This window comes from Polyodon spathula, chromosome 5 (genome assembly GCF_017654505.1).
Source record: "Polyodon spathula isolate WHYD16114869_AA chromosome 5, ASM1765450v1, whole genome shotgun sequence".
Lineage (NCBI taxonomy): Eukaryota > Metazoa > Chordata > Actinopteri > Acipenseriformes > Polyodontidae > Polyodon > Polyodon spathula.
In genome coordinates this window covers 14,906,379-14,927,687 of record NC_054538.1, presented here as the reverse complement: position 1 = coordinate 14,927,687, position 21,309 = coordinate 14,906,379, and the positions used below count along the sequence as shown (strand labels likewise).

The 21,309-nt window shown below is 37.4% G+C and overlaps 1 protein-coding gene across 3 annotated transcripts; it reads left to right on the top strand.

The window, feature by feature from the left end:
• The first annotated feature begins 261 nt into the window (after nt 1–261).
• On the top strand, nt 262–17,927 carry LOC121315604 (protein LYRIC-like). 3 transcript variants are annotated; one of them, XM_041249836.1, is made up of 10 exons: nt 263–915; nt 1,628–1,726; nt 8,013–8,106; nt 8,644–8,712; nt 9,006–9,266; nt 9,803–9,877; nt 10,433–10,522; nt 12,570–12,685; nt 14,731–14,875; nt 16,101–17,927. In XM_041249836.1, exons 1-10 carry the CDS (start codon nt 598–600, stop codon nt 16,154–16,156), a joined length of 1,323 nt encoding a protein of 440 aa, XP_041105770.1. In that variant the 5' UTR covers nt 263–597; the 3' UTR covers nt 16,157–17,927. The 3 variants fall into 3 exon arrangements, with proteins under 3 accessions (XP_041105772.1, XP_041105770.1, XP_041105771.1); XM_041249838.1 differs by lacking the exons at nt 14,731–14,875; nt 16,101–17,927 and adding an exon at nt 13,154–13,227 and having other exon boundaries at nt 262–915; XM_041249837.1 differs by lacking the exon at nt 9,803–9,877.
• Nucleotides 17,928–21,309: the final 3,382 nt, after the last annotated feature.

The window sequence follows — 21,309 nt, the reverse complement described above, 5'->3', positions numbered from 1 at the left end:
CAAATTTAAACGGTTAAAATGACCCTTCTATGCAATCTGTGCAAAGAGTTTATATTTCAGGCCATTTTAAAGCTGAAGATTGTTCTGATATTATTGCTCGTATTGTATTGAGTGCTACCAATTATGTCGATAAACCAAGCAGGGCTCACACTGAACGCAAGACGATCTGCTGACGGTATGAACTTTGATGGCCACCGTCAACCCCTCAAGCCCCGCAATTCATAAAAACAACTTACGCAATTCAGCCTTGTTTATTGACTTTGTAATCAGTTACTCTCGCACTTGATTTGCGTAAAATATTTATCTTGTCTGGAGGAGAAGCCATGAAGTTTACAATGTTCCACTTTTCCAGGAAGGAAGAAACTTCGTGAAAGGCTCAACTAATAATGAACTATTTGACAGAATACGAAATCAGCATTTAAAAAAAAAAAAAAAAAAATTCTGCTCTTGGCAAAAAGGTGCACACGACAACCCAGCAGTGCTAAAGAAGTACCATACAGCGCATTAGAATATCATCTTGCATTGTACTGCATTTTTCGAAAGAATAGAAAAAACAAAACAACGCAGTATAGCCTTGTGTAGAAAGTAAAAGGAATAATGTTAAATACAGTTTTTTGCTTTGTGTTCGATGCCGTGGAGAAGTTTTCCCAAGGTTCAGATTTTTCTGATTTTGTCCAACAGCTTCCTCATTTTTTAGCCCTCGTATCTCTTCTGCTGGGGGGTGTGGTTTTCTTTGTTATTGTTTTGCTCAAGAAAAGAGGCCAGCGTGCTACCGCGCCCACCTTTCCTGTTGATTACAGAACTGACCTTTCAATTCAAGAAGTGTTACAGAACAAATACATTGCCGGAATTAACGGAAAAAGGAGGAGACACCAGGATGAACTGACAAAGAAAAAAAGAAAAGACAAGGGGAAGGTAAAGTGTGGCAGCTGTGTCCTTAATTGTACACATATTGCTATATACATTGTGACATTATTATTATTATTATTATTATTATTATTATTATAAAATTCTTATAATATATAATAGCAGTAATAATCGTCATCATAAGCACAATCATAAATTTTTAAAAAAAAATAATACGTATTATATGATTACCTAATGGATATAATGGAGAAGATAATAAATAATTACGTATTTGGACTTTTGCAAAAAAAAAAAAAAAAAAAAAAAAAAAAACAACATCAGTAAAAAGTCATAGATCTGAATTTCTCTTCAGTGACATTGGTGACCAGGGTCCTGTTGTGGAGTGAACATGTGTTTTAGACAACACTGTGTCATTCGTGGAGTGACCAATTGAATAGTTTTGACATCAGTGGACAGGAATCAGAGCACTTTGCTTTCCCCAGTGATATACCAAGGGGTGTGCAGACCATGTTCCTTGTAGGTATTTTCAGCAATAAATATATCATCTTGTGAGTTTATGTGTTTATTGCTCCACGCAGTAGTTTTAAAAGACAGAGTAGGGATGCTAGGAATCAAGTCAAAACTGTATAGTTGTAGTTGCTTTGTACTATGATGAGATTTATAAGGTCACTACACTGAAAAGGGCTCCAGCTGTAGCAGAAACATCTGTACTTGACAGTCCAGACTGTTTAAATGGATAACAGTGTACCTCACTTTCCAGGAATCAGCCAATGGACAGCCCCCCATTGCTTCAGAAACCAGATCATCAAGGGAGGACAGTATACACAGTGCCACTGTTGTTGACAAGAAGCAAGTAAAGGTGCTTTATTATTATTATTATTATTATTATTATTATTATTATTATTATTATTATAATAAATATTATTATTAGAATAATAAATGGCAAACTATACTATTCCTATAAACATTAGTATTTTACAGTATTATTATTCACGATGATGGCGTGAGACCAGTGTATAAGATTAGGTGGTAGCGCTCTAGTGATTTATGTCACCAGAAACCCTCAAAAGAATTATAGCCTTATTTTGCACAGTTGGGTGTTATTATTATTATTATTATTATTATTATTATTATTATTATTATTATTATTATTATTAATATTATTATTTCTATGTTGATTTATTTAAGCAGGGTGTTACATAAAAACCCTAAGTGGAATATTACAGTATATGTTTACATTTAAGTGCAAGATACTGTTAAAACAGACACAATGGACCACTTATGCTGGATGCAGAGGAGAATGAAGAAGGCACCCCAAATACATTTATATAAACATTTTAAGAAAGCACAGGCTGCTGTTATGGGGTTTCCATGCAGGTCAATTTACACGTGAAATGCCGTGCACGTTTGGGAGAATTACTTGTGTAAATCAGGTTTGTGGCGGAAAAAACAACCAAAGAGAGGGATAGGGTAAATGTCATTTACTCGTGTAAATGATGAAACACACAGGAAAATCCATGCTCAGTTTCACATGGAAACCCGCATTTCAAATGTAAATGTAAGTGAGTGTGTTTATTCTTAGCTATAAATATTGCAAGAGAGCACGTCAGTTGTTACTGTGGATTCCAAGATGGCAGAAAGTAGTGGTGATTTTATGGTTAGCAGTGGTGTAGTTCACCTTAATGCTAGTGTGGGCGGCTTTTTTTATTATTGCTTTTTGCTGTGTCTGGACTGTCATGTTGTATATCTCTTGGGGGTTTACAGTTCTGTATAAAACCACTTACCGTGAACTGTGTTATGCCCTTGTTATAGTATTAAAACCGCTGTTTGAGAATACCCTTGCTGTAAAAACTAAACTAAAGTTAAACACGACGAGCAAGTGAGCTGCTTAAATGTCTAATTGAATTAATTCCTATCCTTTTTTTGATCCCAGCTATGTCCAAAGACAACGTGTGTCTGCCCTCCACGTTAGTAAATATAGTTGGTGAACTGGATGTCCTAAGCCAGCTCGATCGCCCAAAACAGCGGAACAACATCCAAGTTGTTGATACCCTCTCAGAACTGACCAAATAAAATTTCAAATAAACGTATTGATTGTGTTTTATTTGTTTGCATCATTAATATTTAACAGAACAGTAAATCCAACAAAACTTGCAAGAAAGGAGAGAATTTGTGACAGCACGAGACTTCTCAGATCGCTGAGGTAACCTTCCTAGTTGCCAAGTCCGCATAACCACCCATACTCTAATGGGTTTGCTTGTTTTGGGCTTGTTTAGAAAGGCAGTGCAGCTTTTTTTTTTTCATGAGACTTGGCAACACTAGTAACCTTCCCAGTCTGTCTCACAGGCACTGATTCCTGAACACCTTATTTTGTTGTTGACAAGAGTTTGTGCAGGATAGAGCAGGCAGTGACAATTTTGGGAACGAACTAATGCTACACTTCAGTCCATTTCATCAGTATCTGCCACCTCCCTTTCAAGTGCCCACTAGCCATATTTGTCCAAGCGTGGTGTTGAATGCTTCCTCAGCAGCAGTCAGCCACCTGGACAGGTAAGGTTTCTAAGCCAGGGTAGTATATGCAGCATAGGGGTTTGGCAAGTATGGTTTAAGTTCAAGAAAACAAAAAGAAAATAATAAGAATCTGTGGCTTGGTGCAGGCCACATCATTATTTATTTATGTATTTATCATTTTTTTGTAGTTACAGAAAGACTGTTGTGTTGTGGCAAGAATCCAGATTGCTCTTCTAGTATAAGAACATTGTAGTCGTGTAGATGTCTGGTTACTTGGAAATTAATGGGCTTTCCAGGGTATCCAAGACCACTGTTGACAGTGTACTTGGCCTAACTATTTGTCACTTAAGATCATTTTAATAAAAGGAGTGCACTTTGGTAGATGGCTAAATAAAATACAAGCCAGATTGCTGGAATCTGTAGCGCCCAAGGAATGCTTAAGCCTCAAAGTTCTTTATCTTCATATTCACCGCCTGCATTAAAAAAAAAAAAAAAAAAAAAGGAACCGGTGGAATTAGATACATAATGTCTTTGCAAAACCTTTATTTTTGTAGTTGTTTTATTGAAGATTATTTTTAATACTGTAATCTTTACAGAAATATAAAGTGGCTTACTCTAAAAAAAATGTAGCTTAAAAAGTCACAATTTATTGGCAGTACAGCACTGAAGGGCCTCTATTTATAATGTAAAACAGTCACCAAGATTATTTGCATATTAAGAGGCTTATTTCAGATTATACAGTACAATGCTGGGTGCCGCAAACGAGAGTGGACTAGCCTATCGCCTCATTCTTGTTGGATGAATCCCTAGATTGCTGAATAAAGTGTAAGAGCTGAGAGATTAAATTGCTTCTCAAAGCACATCTATCAGCTCCCTAGTTGTATAAACTTACAGCCTAAGGATTTGCTTCCAGAGCGACTTTATCCTGAGTGCTATTAAGCTGACAATGCCTCACTGTTAAGCACTGTCTGGAAGGAAGCCAGCTTCTCTGTGTGCCAGAGACAAGGTTCCCTGATGACTTACTCCAAGAAACCAAATTGACCCTGTTTGTAAAAATGTTTTTCTAAAAACGTCAAACTGAAAGTGAATACAAAATGATGAAAAAAAGGCATGAAACTCAAAACTGTACATCCAGGAGTGTGGTTGGTGTCAGAATCGGGACGACAGCGCCTCCAAGCATTAGACCAGGAATATTGCGGACAAATTTTATTGCTTTTTCTCAAGAGGAGTATTTTTTTGTTTTTTGTTTGGGGAAAATAAATAAATACAAATGAAGACAATAAAGAAGGGAGAGTGGATGGAGTGTCATGACCATCAGCGGCAGCTGGAAGCTGCAGAGGCTCTGTGGTACCTCGTCTGCCTGGAGTAAGGCCACCTACCGGATGTGTGCCCCTACTAAGACTCCCTTTTTGTGCAGGCCTTCGATTGGGGTGAGGTGGAGACGGTGGAGGAATAGATTTGTCTTTAGGCCGTACCATCGCTGCAAGAGGACAAGGACACCTGCCAGAGAGGTTAAGAGGTTGCGGTTGCTGAGGTTGGGCACATATCACCCAACCAACCCCCTCCATGGCAGGCGGTGGAACTGCCAGTGCCGATGAAGAAGGGGAGGAGTGGCGGTGCCAGGAAGAAGGCAAAGAAGCAGGTACCAACTCCAGCGACCATGAGGGCGGAGCCTGAGCATCCAGAGCCCAAGAAAGGGAAGCCCAAGAGTGGTCGCTGGAATGGCTACTTTTGCCCAGTCGAGGCCTCAGGGAGGGAGGCCACTCCATCATCAACTGCCTCCACCCCGGAGAGGAGGAGGAGAAGGGATGACCGAAGTGCAGCTGGGAGGTTTACATTAGCGCTCTTGAGGCCGTGAACTAGTACGCTGCCTGCGGGGAGTGGGGCCACTTCATAGTCAACTGCCCCATCTTCCAGGAAGAGGAGGAGGAGAAGAAGGAGCACCAGTTTGCAGCGCGAGAAGGAGAAGCTCCACTGCCGTCTCCAGTGCAAGAGGGAGAAGCTCCGCTGACTCCAGTGACTGAAGGAGAGCCGCATCAGTTCCCCGCAATCAAAGGGGAGAGCCACACCAGTCCCCAGTGATGGAGGGAGACTATCTGCTGCTTCCACCTTCGCCGCCAGGAGACTGCTTGCTGCTTTCACCTCCACTGCCATGGGAGGACTACCTGCCGCTCCCACCTCCACCACTAGAGGGAGACTGCATGCTGCTCCTGCCTCCATCACCAGAAGGAGAGGTGGAGCATCCGCTGCTGACTTCTTGGCCAGGGGCTCCCCTCCTGCCGTTACCTTCAGAGGGGCCACTCCTGCTCTGTCCCACACCGCCTGGGGTTGCCTGTCCTGCACCTCCTGTGGTTGCCTGTCCATGGGGTCACCTGCTTGCCGTCGCCTGGGGTTGCCTGTTTACCGCTGCCTGAGGAAGCAGCCTTTCCGCTGTTGAAGTATGCCACCATGCTGTCAGCCTTGCCACTGCCTGGATTGCCACCAGTGAGCCTTTGGCCCGAGACTTTGTGCAAGACTGTTGGGTTTTTAAGGGGAGGAGGTGGCCTGTTTAGTATTAAATGTTGTTTTAAATTCCTCCTGAGAATTTGTGACTGCTGGCTACTGATTATTGGACATTCTAAATTGGAGAGAAAATTGAGGGTAAATTGGGCACTCAATAAAAAGAACACTTAAAAAATAAATATATGATACATTATACTGTAAAAGTAGTATTAAAGGCATTGTTAAAAAAAAAAAAAAAAAAGTTTAATGAATACCAAACTACTTTATTAATCAAAACAGACTTAAAAAATAAATAAATAAATACTGTAACTTATGAATTAAGGCTTTGTACTTATGTTTTCCTCAGTTGAGTTTAAAAAGAGCTTTTCCTTTTTCTGTCAGTCATAGTTACACATATGTTTGGTGGTTGTAGCAGCTTTGGTAAATATACAATATCCAGATATACAGTACCAGTCAAAGGTTTGAGTACACCTGCTTGAAACCAGGTTTTTTTATGATTATCTATGGTTTTAACTGTATAAACTTGTCTACAAACACTTAATATTTCATTATATGATACGTGTACTTATACAAGCTAATAATCATAAGTGAACTGCATTCAAAAATTAAATTTTTAAATGAAAATGTAAGTCTTGTCAATTTCAATGAAATGGTCACCCACAGCAAGGGGATTTCAGTCTGAAACCCAAGTCAGTTCAAAGTCTGAAATGTGTATAACACAGTGTTAGAACACTGGCCTAAGAATAAAAGTGTCTTTGTTAGATGTTCTGTGAGTTAATTAGCATGTTAAAGACTAAAATTGAGCTGTTTGGCCATCAAGGAAAACGCTATGTCTGGCGCAAACCCAACATCTCTCATCACGCCGAGAACACCATCCCCACAGTGAAGCATGGTGGTGGCAGCATCATGCTGTGGGGATGTTTTTCATCGGCAGGGACTGGGAAACTGGTCAGAATTGAAGGAATGATGGATGGCGCTAAATACAGGGAAATTCTTGAGGGAAACCTGTTTCAGTCTTCCAGAGATTTAAGACTGGGACAGAGGTTCACCTTCCAGCAGGACAATGACCCTAAGCATACTGCTAAAGCAACACTTGAGTGGTTTAAGGGGAAACATTTAGATGTCTTGGAATGGCCTAGTCAAAGCCCAGACCTCAATCCAATTGAGAATCTGTGGTATGACTTAAAGATTGCTGTACACCAGCGGAACCCATCCTGCTTGAAGGAGCTGGAGCAGTTTTGCCTTGAAGAATGGGCAAAAATCCCAGTGGCTAGATGTGCCAAGCTTATAGATACATACCCCAAGAGACTTGCAGCTGTAATTGCTGCAAAAGATGGCTCTACAAAGTATTGACTTTGGGGGGGTGAATAGTTATGCATGCTCAAGTTTTCTGTTTTTTTTGTCTTATTTCTTGTTTGTTTCACAATAAAAAATATTTTGCATCTTCAAAGTGGTAGGCATGTTGTGTAAATCAAATGATACAAACCCCCAAAAAATCCATTTTAATTCCAGGTTGTAAGACAACAAAATAGGAAAAATGCCAAGGGGGGTCAACACTTTCGCAAGCCACTGTAACTGGAAGAATTGCTGCAAAGAAACCATTGTTAAGAGTGCAGAATAAGAGGAGGAGACTTGCCTGGGCCAAAAAACACATTTTTGATTGTCTGCTCTGAAATTATTGTCTTTGTGAGGTTTTACTCAGAGGACAATTTGTGCTTGCTGGAGTTCACTTTTTACTGCTGCAATAGCACTGTAGAATGTTGGCTCAGTTTACAACTGTATACTGTGATTCCCTAGATTAGATTAAGTTCCATCGTGGGTATTTTACAATAAATATTAACCCCTTTGTGGCTGTCATTTTACAAAACTGCCGCCACACTGCTGAAGCCTCATACAATATCTCAGAGACTTTTTGGGGTTTATAGACTGATGTTTTTTTTTCTCTTGCATTTTCATAGCAAGGCTGTCAGTGTGACCCCTTTTCATTATAGCTTGAATTGGTAGGTGTAAATCAAAGCTACAAACCCCAAATGAGGGATAAAAACTTTAAAAAGGGGATTATCGAGACCCTGTATCAATTGTTGCACCACTGTTTATTACAAATCTGCTTCACTGGCTTTTATTTTGTGTAGCTCAAGAAAAAGAAGAAAAAGACAGAGATTGTGTTAGAGAGGCTTTCAAAGGGACTTTCATCTGACAAAGAGAAGAATGATGAAGAAGAGGCAGGTGTGTGAAATGCAGGGATTTCTGTACAGAATGTTTGCTTCTGTTTTCAAAGGCTACATTGGCCACAATCCTGTTCCTTGTTGTTTGTTTACTACAATCTGCCCTAGCTTTCTTTGACCTCACTTTAGCAGAAAAAAGACCAGTTTGTTACATTCCCAAAGGTTAAAGGTTATTAAGAAAAAATGGCAGACTGCAAAATGGCTCTATTCAGCACATGAGTTTACTGATCCCAGCGTTCATGCCCATACAGTATATCATTTTTGACTGTTTCTTAGATAAGACATTGGAACTATTAAATTAGTTTTATACATAATAAAACTGATAATATAGAGTGGAATTATAGTCACAATTTCTGTTTGAGTCCAGTCAGTTATTTGACTTTTTTATACTGTTGGTCTGCACATTTTACTTTCAAAGAAGAGTTATTTGTTGTCAGAAACACACGTAAAACCACATCATCTTAGGGGTTACAACTTATAGCAGTTAATAATATAAAAGTTAATAATGATTAAAAAATGCTTCTGCTTTGTATTACAGGTCTGTGGGTTACAAAAATCAGCAGTCGAGAGAAGAGACAGTTGAAGAAAGAGCGCATGAAACAAAAGGGTAATTCTCTATGAATGAGAGTGCGGTGTATGTCAGGGTTTTTTTTAAGGCAAGAGGAACTAGCACTAAATAAGATAACTACTTTCATTTGAAAAGGGGAGGGGGGGGTTAGGAGGCAGTTGGTCTGTGTGGTAGCAACAGTACAAAACAAGAACACTTTAAGAAGGATGGTGTTTAATTTCTTTAACATTCTTTTATTTAGTTGTTATATCTTGCATTGGTGTAATTGCACAGAGATAGCCAGTGTCCATCATGAAAGGATGTTTATAAGACCATGTCCTCCTTTTTCTAAGACGCTGAAAAAGCTGTATCCCCAGAAGCCCTCGCTTGCGACACAGCGATCCTGTGGGATGATGGCGTTGATAAAGAAACTGAATGGCAGGCCTCACCACAGAGTATGGACCCTGACACTGAGGGTCAGGGGCAGGCTGATGGCAAAGTGCAAGGCTGCATATGGAGGGAGTTGAAGCCCCGGGATGCTGTGCAGCAAAGCCGGAGGCCAGTGGAATGGGCACCACCAGGAAAGCCAGAAGAGGATATCTTTTCCCATGTAGGTCAGTACGGTTCATGAAAACTAACCACCTGTTTGGTTAATTAACACGAGAGGCGCAGATTTGTTCATAAAAACAGGAGGTCAAATGTATACCCAAATCTTTTAAGTTGTAGTATACTTTCTATGATTAGCCGTTTCTGGAGTCATGGATAAACATTCCCATACAACTAGTGGAATGAGATCTAGCTTTGAATATTTTTTTTTTTTTTTTTGTATTTGATCTCATTTTAGAGTTTATCTTGAATTTAAATGCAACGACAGAATGACTGGGCAGATTGTACAGTTCCAAATAACACAGTGGTGCGAAACAGATGCAGAGCTTGATCAAAGGAAAGCAGTTTTTAGAAATCAGTTGTTTAGTTTAGGTTTAAGCATACTTTCTTTACATGCATTGTTGTTGTTATATAAACAGCATGAATGTTTGCTCCTGGAACTTTTGCACAGGAGTGTGGTTGATTGTTACAGAACAGGGTATTTATTACCTGAGGTGCAGTCTTGTTATAGTATATTTCCAGTGATGTTGTGTTTTGCATTTAGGAACTTGGAATGTGAAAGGTGCGAAGACAGAGCCTGTGACTTTTGGGACTCTGCCTGACTTTTCCTCTGAATTAGGTAATATATTTACTGTAAGATGTATGCATCTCTTATTAAGCAATAAACAGTGTGCAAGGAAAATGTACTAAAAAGTGGGGGCTGAAAAGAAATGTATATCTCCATATGCTTCCCATCTTACAGTAGATGTTACAAGAGTTCCCTGCACTGGAAATAAATAACATGCCACCTGTGTTCACTTAGCATTATACTTTATAATACTGTATGTGTTTCCTCATGTTTTGGTTGTATGATTCTATAAGTCTTGGTGTTGTACTAGTAATTGTAGTTTTGAACTACATATTATGTGTTCTTTAAAGTACACCTGCCCTGTACAGTATAGAAATTGCTTACACTTAAGAAACTCATTGTAAAAACGTTTACTTATGAGTTTATGGAATAAATGTAGTTTGATGATCATGAAACATGGTTGACTTTTGTTGGTCTAATAAAGTAGCAAGCAACAAACTTGTGTGTTAAGGTTATGTAACTAGGGCCCAAAGTTTGTTAAAATAAATCAAATAAAGTACATGGTAAAAAGTGAAGTGTGGTAAAATATTTTTTTTGTTTGTTTAGATAGTCCAGACATTATCTCAAGTCCGTCCCACTGCCTGTGGAGTGCTAAGCTACCCAGCTTCGGAGTGGATGAAGCTTGGCTTGGATTAGGTAAGCAATGAGGTTTCTCCATGTGAGCAAAAGTTTTAATAGTCAACTAAATAACTAAACTGAAGTACACAACCACTTCTGTGTCCTTGGTAACCAATGAAGTTTACTGTTGTGTCCCCTGTATATGTCTGCAAGATGCAGTTCTAGAAACAGACAGTAGGTGACAGAGGTAGTGGGTTGTTGGAAATACAGAGCAAACTTGTGCAAGCAGGCATGTTGCAATCGAGATGTGTGGTTTTGGTTTCGGACGGTAACAGTTTTGAGAATGTTATAAAAGTCTGAGTCACTACCACTTTGCAATCTTTTTTGACCTGAATAGTAAACACAATATAACTAGCAAGAAACAACTGAGTTTCAAGAACAATTATTGTTGTTAATTTCTAACTAGGTTTAATGTCGATATCATATTATTCATTTCAGGAAAATTGTTTTTGCACTTGCTTTAACATAGGGCCCTTAAAGGGCACATAAGGACCTTTTTTTTTATTGTATTGTGTTACATGTTCCCATGTGTTCCTACAACTGTTTACATAAGGTGTGTATTGTTTTTTTGTTTTAGTTTTTTGTTGTTTTTTTTGTTTTTTTTTTACATTTTTGACCACTTTTTTAACTTTTAAATTGCATTCCCTACCTCAAGATGGCTTCCAATGTACCTGCGTGGACCTCTCAGAACTACGTTTCCCATCATCCTCCAGCTCACATATGTAACACCTGGATTTGCCAGTAAGCAGGAGGATGAAGATGGGGAAATTTAGTTCTGAGAGGTCCATGCAGGTACATGGGAAGCCATCTTGAGGCAGGGAATGCAGTATAAAAGTTTTAAAAAAGTCAAAATGTTAAAAGAAAAGGGGGGCAACGCACCGCTGAGAGTGAAGCACGGGTTTAATGGGAAGTGAAACACGGGTGCTGTATTTGAAAAAAGGGGGACCAATAGATATTGGTAATAAAGCTAATTAGAGTTAAGAACATGAATTTTAAAGAACTTGCCTTGCATATAAATAAATTAAGAGCAGAAAATAAACTGGCCCTATTGTTCAGCACAGCTAGAGAGACTTGACTTGACTTGGACCTTGCCTGACCACAGATTTAATTTGAGCTTCTCAGATTAGACCAAATGCATCATTAGCCTGGCAGAGAAAGTGAATGACGAAGGATCCCACTGGGGCCTGTTTTGTGAATCCAGGTTTTTAAAGGAGGCTGAGGAGAAGCCAGGTATAAATTAAAGTGTCACTCAATGCCGATGGGACACCCATCTACACAAAATATTGAAGTTCTCTCATGAAGACACTTGTATTATGTACTGTATGGAAGCCTGAACCAAATGCTATTTCCTTCTGTGGCAGGACGAGAGCCCTGCTTGTAAATTAAGTGAAGTGTTTTGCTGGTGGTTGGCAGGGATGGGGTTAATTCTTGTCCCTGCCAAAAACGTGTGAGGTAGACGACCAGGGAGCTGGAAACAAGGAGGGAGAGCGAGAGATTTTCTATTTCATTTTTGGGGTTCATGACTTGTTTTTGTTTTAACCTTTTTATTTTGGCCTGTGTGCCTATTTATTTGTTACTTAACTTAGTTCCTGTGTTTGTATATTTGTTTTATTTTGTTTATTAAAGTGTGTATTGGCGCTTCATACTGCAGTTTCCTGATCTCTAAGTCTTCTGACCACTTCCTTGTCACACCCTCATACAGGATGAATGATTTACTACAAAACGCTGTGCTCGAGTCCAGTGAAATAAAAAGCTGGTGTCACAATTAACTGCATACACTAGAGCTGTCTTTTTTCTATGGTGAACGCAGAAACAGTTTCAATTGATTACGCTTCAGAAAGCATTGGCCACTAAACATTCCAAGATCTTAGTCTTGAGATGTTGGGATAATAAATCATGATTTTGAGTGCTTTTGTTTGTTTGTTAATACAATTAGAAGGTCAACAGATCATTTAAGGGGGCAGACCCAGATCATAAGGGATTGTGGTGTTAAGATTTCTATCACAATACCAGCAACAGAAATGTACTTATGCAAGTCATTAAAATCTTTTCTCGATTAATCTAGTGGATCCTTTTGTCATCGACCAAAACTCAGATTGGAGCCCTCCTGCTGAGGAGTGGGGTAACTGGACAGGAGAGTCCAACTTGCTGGCGCAACCACAGACAGTTAATGAGAAGCAGGTATGAGTCTTTGTGGTTTAAGGAAACTGATTCCCACACTCGTTCTCTATAAGTGTATATTATTGTAAAAGTTAAAGACATGCACACTGTCATATTAAGCTCATGCAACTATCTTTAAAGATGCTTTTGTGTGTGTGAGAGTTGAAGCAGAAGAAATATCAATCAAAAAACATTTAAAATCAATGGGAATATAAACACATTCCCCTGTCGGTGAACAAAAACAAGAATTGTGGCAGTTGTCAATTAATAAATGGAAAATCATTCAAAATTCCTGTTTTAGTTCATTATAAACATTGCATAATAAGGGGCAATCGTGGTCATGGCTCAAAAATGAAATCAATGAATACTGCAATTTAGAACTGTTTAAAGTTATTTACTATTTATAGATGCTTTTTAATTTACTTGGCTGTTAAAGCCTCTGCAGTAGCTGTATTTTGACATGGTTTTTTCTTCTTTTTTTTTTTTTAGATTGTATCTAGAAAATTGTATCCTAAATAATAATTAGGCATCTGATTTCTGATTTTCGGGTTTTACCTGATTCCAAAATGACTATGCTGGGGCATTTGTGTTAAACCAGAAAACTCCCCGCAATAGGCACAAAACTGTAAACACAATAAACTCTGTCTGTTTGCAACTGCAACTTACTTGAGGGGCTTATAATGGGTGTAGCTGACATATACTTATTTGTGTAAGCGTTAAGAGACACTAAGTGAAACGTTTTTTCTCGACTTGATTTACGACTATTACCCATGTGATTTAAATGAGTAACTTTTTACACCAAGATCACATTTATCCAAAAAGTTAGCAATCTTTAATGGTTTTTCTTTTTGAAAAAACATGTCATGGGGTAAATTCCTTTTGTTCCCATATGTTCGGTGTGCATCAATTATACCTTGCAACTTCACTACAAAATAAACTTGACTTAAAGGACAGTAAATTCCAAGAATCGTTGTTTAAACCATTCAAAAACCTGCGGGTTTGAATTCAACCCCACGTTGACAAGAGGAGTCATCCTTATATAAAAGGTGTTTGGGTGAAGTGATGTGTCAAAATTTTGAACTAACTCCTGTCTCTTTACTTTGAGGGATAACATTTATCGTTGCTGGACAACACCTTAATATGTCAGACACTTTGGCAGCTGTTTATGTCCTACGGCGAACCAAGATACGAAAACGCCGAATTTCTACTGCAACCTCCTATATACTACTCTCGCTCTGTCTCTGTATGTAAAGATCACGTCACTTTGCATACCTCAATGTGTGGAAATATACATACTTTGGGGATTTAAACTGTTGACGACAACTTTGTTTACTTTGTGCTTTTGTTTATTTCTTTCTAAATAAAACCCGATTTCTACCTGAATATTTATTCTTTCTTGATTTGTATATAAAAGAATCCACCCGTGGAATTCAATTATGGCAAAATGTGTTCTTTCGTAAAACAAGGTGGTGGCCAGATCTGCGTTTCGTTTTTAAACTTAAAACTTAAGAACAGGGTTTAGGTGATTAACTCCAAAGTTGACAAGCATCATCCCTTTGTCAATAGAATTTAAATGGTGTTTGTGCATAAACCAAGATGGCTGCCTGACGCATTTCCTTAATAACCTTTCAAAATCTTTGGTCAAATGTAAAACTAGCTTATAACTCCTTACAATATGCAGATAGGTTAATGTTACTAAGGAACAATATAGGAAACCATATGTGCTCTCTCCAGAAATTACCTTGCCTGTGACCTTTGACCTCTCCTTAAACATTAAAATGTAAATCTAGCTTATAACTCCTTATAGTTTATTATTATTATTATTATTATTATTATTATTATTATTATTATTATTATTATTATTATTATTATTATTTGACAATATATGGCAGTGGTATTCTCCACTACATTATTTTATGTTTTTAACCCCAGTGGGTACTGTATTCAAAGCCATGGCAGCAGGGAAATAGTGGAGGTACACATCTAATACTGTACTGTGCTGTACAAGTATTTCACTTGTGGTGTTTATGCCTGAGATTTCTTCTTACATTTATATTCGAGTAAAGCAGGGGCAGGGGTCTGGAAGAAGAGCAGGGCAAGAGAACCTGAAGGGAGGTGTTTCAGTGAACCTGTCTCAGTGGGCAGCAGGAGGTTCTCCGGGAAACACACACATGGAGTACAAGAGCTTAGCTGGATCCGTGTCTGCTGACAGTGAGTACTGTATCACACTATTACTGACAGTGAGTACTGTATCACACTATTACTGACAGTGAGTACTGTACCACACTATTGCTGACAGTGAGTACTGTATCACACTATTGCTGACAGTGAGTACTGTATTGCTGACACACTATTGCTGACAGTGAGTACAGTGTACTATTGCACACTATTGCTGACAGTGAGTACTGATTACTGACAGTGAGTACCACACTATTGCTGACAGTGAGTACCACACTATTGCTGACAGTGTACCACACTATTGCTGACAGTGAGTACTGTACCACACTATTGCTGACAGTGAGTACTGTACCACACTATTGCTGACAGTGAGTACTGTACCACACTATTGCTGACAGTGAGTACTGTACCATACTTGTAGAGTAACACCCCTCTCTAATCCATTTCTATAAACTGTATTTTATATAATTTGGCATACTTTATGCAGGTGTTTGTGAGTACACTATAGTATATCTACAGTAAAATCTTTGTTTACATACTGGAAGTATGTACTGTAATTTTTTGAAGTGTTCAAATAGTTTGTCATTTATACCTGTTTTTTTGGGTACAGTATTATTCACATTGTATAATACGGCATTGGTCCCATTAGAAAGGTTTTACTGTAGTACATGGACCTACAGTTTCAGAATGGCTATGAATGTTATTTTCAATTTCTATTTAAATTTTCATTTTAATGATAATTCCTTAGGATATTCAGAAATAATGTAATCCAAACAAAAATGAAATATTCAGAATAAGAGTCAAAAACTGGAAACGGATGTTTCTTATAAAGCTCATATCTGTACACATTTGGATATATAGAAATTGCGGGTCCTTTTACTACAGTAAAACCTGTCTAATCTGGCATTGTTTGGGATCAATGCCACATTACACAATGTATATAATGCTGAATCCAAAAAATAGGTAAAATGAGTATTTATAGTTTTAAAATATTCCAAAATTATATTCCTCCTTGGTGTTTCATTCTATTCCAGCTAATTTTTATGTCAATCGGCTACTAATTGTGCATTTGTTTTCCGTTTTTATCCGTTTTGGTTTCTGTTTTCGTTAACGATTATAACACTGCATCACATGACCGCATAAACCGTTCACCAAGACAGTACTGTTTTAAAAAATAACAAAAGTGTAGTGAAGCAAAAAAATGTATTTCTCATTAATCAGATTAATTAAGGAGAAGTTTTTGATTGTGTTTCCTTAGGTCAAGACACCAAGAAGGAAAGAAAGAAGAAAAGGAAAATAAGGAAAGAAACCTGACCTCTCTTTCCGGCAAAGAGCAAGGGATAAAAAATCGCATTGTGTGGTTGCTAAATTAGCTGCAATGGCTCTGCTTTAGGAAGTGCTGCACTAAGCCCAATTCAACACCCAGAATGCCAGAAAAACACTTTAAAGTGAGAGAGTGTAAGGAGATAAAGGAGGTCAGACTGGCGCTTCTTGGTGTGCAGATAAAACTGCTCAGAGCTTATTAACTCCTGGGATTTTCTTTTCTAATAAATCGGTTCAGAAGGAACAGAAGTGTCTTCCTGTACTGTAGGAGACACCGTGTTTGTCATGACAGTAAAACGTTTGTGTTTCTAGTTTAAGTGGAGATACTGTAAGTGACCAGATAGATTTGTCCCATTTATTATAGTGAGAAATGTGTTAAAAGCGAAGCCATACACTTCAGATTATTTCTTGTCGTTTTATATGGCAGCATATTGCTTTGTTTCAATTAATAGCTTGTTTGGTTGGTTGGTTGATTTTTATCATCTGTGTCATTGTTGTTTTTTTTAAGATATGCATGACAGAGATGGGAAACAGTAAAACAGTATGCCTGTTATTTCCTCGAAAAAGTAGTGTAATAGTGTAAAAATCTTTGTATTTTATAATTGTTTTTTTTTCTATACTTAACGTTTTTGATATTCAGTACAGTCCCTATTAAATCAGTTTAAAGATTACCTTTTTTTAAAATACATACCACTGCTTTTTATTTCTGTTGAGATTTCTTAGTTTACAAAGATTGAGTTTCAGTGTGATGAATGAAAAATACATTAGGTGAATCACAGTTAACTTATCACTGCTCTTTTGTAATTTCTATGCTGAGAGTAAATTTTGTTAAATTGTTTGGGGGGATGGATTCACTACTCTTCACATTTTTAAATAAACAAAAACAGTTGCTATGCGATCATGCTACTACTACAGTATGGAGGTCCATTTCTACCACAAAATAAATAAAAGCGCTCTCTCAGAATTCTGACTTTGTAAACCAGACTTCCGACTTAGCAAGTCAGTATTCTGAGATACTCGGAATACTGAGATAGCTCTTCATTTTTTTGTGATGGAAAATGGGCTTCCAAGGTACCCGTAGTACCTTCTGTTTGTTTTCAAACACACGCTCCCTTTAAGAAAACATACCAAACAAATGTTGGTTAATTTTGGTTTGCTCAGTTGTTTGGGAAACTAGGAGAAGTGAATACAGGAATAAAAAAGCAATGTTGTGTTATCAAAAAAAAGTGTATCTATAATATTGAATTGTTTGTATACAAAAGCATTGTTGATAACTTTTTAAAAGAAATACTACATAAAACTAAATACATTCAATATGAAGCATTTTGATTAGAAGTCTTTTTAAATGTCGTCTTTTTCTAACTGAAGTTATTTAAAGAAAATCTTGTTGAAATGTTTGCCATTAAATGTATTTAGTTTATTTTAAAAGTAGTTGAGGAGAGGAATCTGGGGTCCTGGGGTCTGAAACTGAGCCATGATTTTTTCAGTGATTATTAGATTTGCTTAGTGCAATATTGTGTACTGCAAATGCAAAAAAGATCACAGGTTTGTGATTTTCTCACTTTGCTGTATGTTTGAGTAAGAAAAAAACAAACAAAAAACAGTTGCAGTACTAACTTCAGATAACACATTTTCCAGAATGTTTTTATATGTTGTACTATTTGTTATACTGCTATTGCATGTTTTTCTATTTGATATAATTGTATACCTTTGTTTATACGCTTTATATTTAATTACAGCTTATTGGAGTACATTTTTCATTAAAAGCATTCAGCTATTATATTATATATATTATATATATATATATATATATATATATATATATATATTATATATATATATATTAAATACCCTAACATTAGCTCAAGATTACCATCTCATTGTTAAATGATATTCTTTTTTTTATTTTAGAAAAATAATCAACAAACTTTATGTAGCCCTCAAGCAGCAATATCTCAATGCTTCTCAACAGACTCTCAGAGGTTTGATGGACACAGTAAGGAAGCAATGTTTAGAGTATGAATCTTTGTGCCTTTTCTCCTCCTCATTGGCACAAAGATTGAACTTTTAATTCAGGTACTTCACAGTGTTTTGTTTAATGCCTAATATCATTTTCTAATGCTGGTTGAAACTTTATTTTTATTATTGGCGTGTGAAGCTGTGATTTTGAAAGCATTCCACTGTGTTACAAAACAAATCGGCAGGATTATAGTGTGCCCTAGCTGATTAAGTGTGGCCCTATATATATATATATATAATATATATATCGGCACGATATCTATATATATATATTAATGATATATAATATATTAATCTGACTTGGAGGTCGTTCCATATACTTTATCAATTTTAGTGTAAAATCACTGAACCTCCAGCAAGGAATGAAATAGTTAAAATCACAGGGGATCATGTCTTGCATATTGATATTGACATATTTGCTCAAAGATGACTCTAACAATATCATATATACACTGAGTGTACAAAACTTTAGGAACACCTTCCTAATATTGAGTTGTACCCCCTTTTGCTCTCAGAACAGCCTCAATTAGTTCAATGCTTCCCACAGTTGTGTCAAGTTGGCTGGTAGTGGATCTCTACTCTGAATAGCTCGTTCCATCTCATCCCACAGATGCTCAATTGGATTGAGATCTGGTGACTGGGCAGGCCACTGCAGTAAGCTGAATTCACCATCATGTTTGTGGAACCATTCCTGGACAATCCTAGCCTTGTGACATGGGACATTATCCTGCTGAAAAAAATTAGCAGATGGATACACTGCTGCCATGAAGGGATGCACCTGATTGGCAATGATGTTCAGTTATCCTGTGGCATTCAAACGTTGCTCCACTTTTAGCAATGGGCCCAATGTGTGCCATGAAAACATACACACATACACAGCTCTGGAAAAAATTAAGAGACCACTGCAAAATTATCAGTTTCTCTGGTTTTGCTATTTATAGGTATGTGTTTGGGTAAAATGAACATTTTTGTTTTATTCTATAAACTACTGACAACATTTCTCCCAAATTTTAAATAAAAATATTGTCATTTAGAGCATTTATTTGCAGAAAATGACAACTGGTCAAAATAACAAAAAAGATGCAGTGTTGTCAGACCTCAAATAATGCAAAGAAACTAAGTTCATATACATTTTTAAACAACACAATACTAATGTTTTAACTTAGGAAGAGTTCAGAAATCAATATTTGGTGGAATAACCCTGATTTTCAATCAAAAGAAGGAAGCAAGTTTTCTTCCAGGACAAGGTGTTGGGCAAAGCTGAAAATTGGACTCATCTGGGGTTGCTTCAGCAAGGCTGGAGTCGGGCAGATTTGTGAAGGGTGCATGAATCAAGCCAAGTACAAGGTTGTCCTAGAAGAAAACTTGCTTCCTTCTGCTCTGACAATGTTCCCCAACTCTGAGGACTGGTTTTTCCAGCAGGACAATGCTCCATGCCACACAGCCAGGTCAATCAAGGTGTGGATGGAGGACCACCAGATCAAGACCCTGTCATGGCCAGCCCAATCTCCAGACCTGAACCCCATTGAAAACCTCTGGAATGTGATCAAGAGGAAGATGGATGGTCACAAGCCATTAAACAAAGCCGAGCTGCTTGAAATTTTGCGCCAGGAGTGGCATAAAGTCACCCAACCTCAATGTGAAAGACTGGTGGAGAGCATGCCAAGACACATGAAAGCTGTGATTGAAAATCAGGGTTATTGTACCAAATATTGATTTCTGAACTCTTTCCAAGTTCAAACATTAATATTGTGTTGTTTAAAAATGAATATGAACTGATTTTCTTTGCATTATTCGAGGTCTGACAACACTGCATCTTTTTTGTTATTTTGACCAGTTGTCATTTTCTGCAAATAAATGCTCTAAATAACAATATTTTTATTTGGAATTTGGGAAAAATGTTGTCAGTAGTTTATAGAATAAAACAAAAATGTTCATTTTACCCAAACACATACCTATAAATAGTAAAACCAGAGCTGTGTGTGTGTGTGTGTGTCTGTGTGTGTGTGTGTGTGTGTGTGTGTGTGTGTGTGTGTGTGTGTGTGTGTATCAGCACTCACATATCCAACCCTGTAAAATTTTGACTTCAATAATGGTTAAACAAGTGTGACGCAGATCTGATTATTTCATCTGATTTAATGTGTATGTAGGTGAGCACGTTGTACCCTGCCCCCTACCACTCAAACACCCTCTTGCCACACACACACACACACACACACATGCACACATTTCGTACAGAAAGAAAAAATATGATTTGCGTTTCAGGAACTGTACAGGGAGATGTTGATTATTTCATTGAAATTTGTTAGCACATGAGTTGTGGGAATAACACAGCAGTAAAAGAAATAAAACATCAGTTTTTTTCAGGGAACACAAAAAAAGATATAATGTCAAATATACATAGTTGAAAGGTCCGTGTTCTAAAATAAGTAGGCTTCCATTTAGATGTACTGTAGTTGGTTTTGTTGGTACAGTACTATATTTTCAACAGAAGTAGCATTTTAATTCAGAATGATATGATTCTGAAAATATCACTTGCCAAAAGAGATGACTGGACACATGAACTGTAATACAGTGCATACTTTTACAACCGGACATATTGTAGGAGTATGTAAAATTCCCCATTAACAACCCAACAGCAAAATAATATCAAAATCTTACCCATTGCACAGAACTGCATAAAACATAAAAGCCAATACAATTCAGCAAAAGATTAATTAAAAAAAAATAAAAAAAAAACAGTTTCCAGAATTAAAAAACTGTCCAATGTCAGTCTTCAAAATTGCAGAATATTGTGCTTGATAAGGCCCTAATGTCACAAATCACTTGCAAATGCAAGTGCACAAAAGCAACTAAAGATCACATATTTAAAAGAATGCATCACAGTATCTAAAACTGTTTAATAATTAACCTTTACATTACTGTGCGTTGTGTTGTTCGGTTTGTTTTTGGAGGAAGCGATGTGTAACTGAAGTGCACAACAGACAGGCTGATTTGCCAAGCCAGAGAAAATATATACATAAATAAACAAAAGCGGTCTGTAACAAGTCAATAATAACATTTAAGAGATGGGCTTTGTATCAGAAAACTGGTGACACAGTCGGAAATCGCGTGTGACGGGTAAG

Bases quoted from the DNA above. Each gene is read 5' to 3' on its own strand.
- LOC121315604 (XM_041249836.1), top strand. From the start codon at position 598: ATGTTAAATACAGTTTTTTGCTTTGTGTTCGATGCCGTGGAGAAGTTT. The intron at 8,713-9,005 runs GTAATTCTCTAT...CCTTTTTCTAAG, and splicing joins AGAGCGCATGAAACAAAAGG to ACGCTGAAAAAGCTGTATCC. The intron at 10,523-12,569 runs GTAAGCAATGAG...CGATTAATCTAG, and splicing joins TGAAGCTTGGCTTGGATTAG to TGGATCCTTTTGTCATCGAC.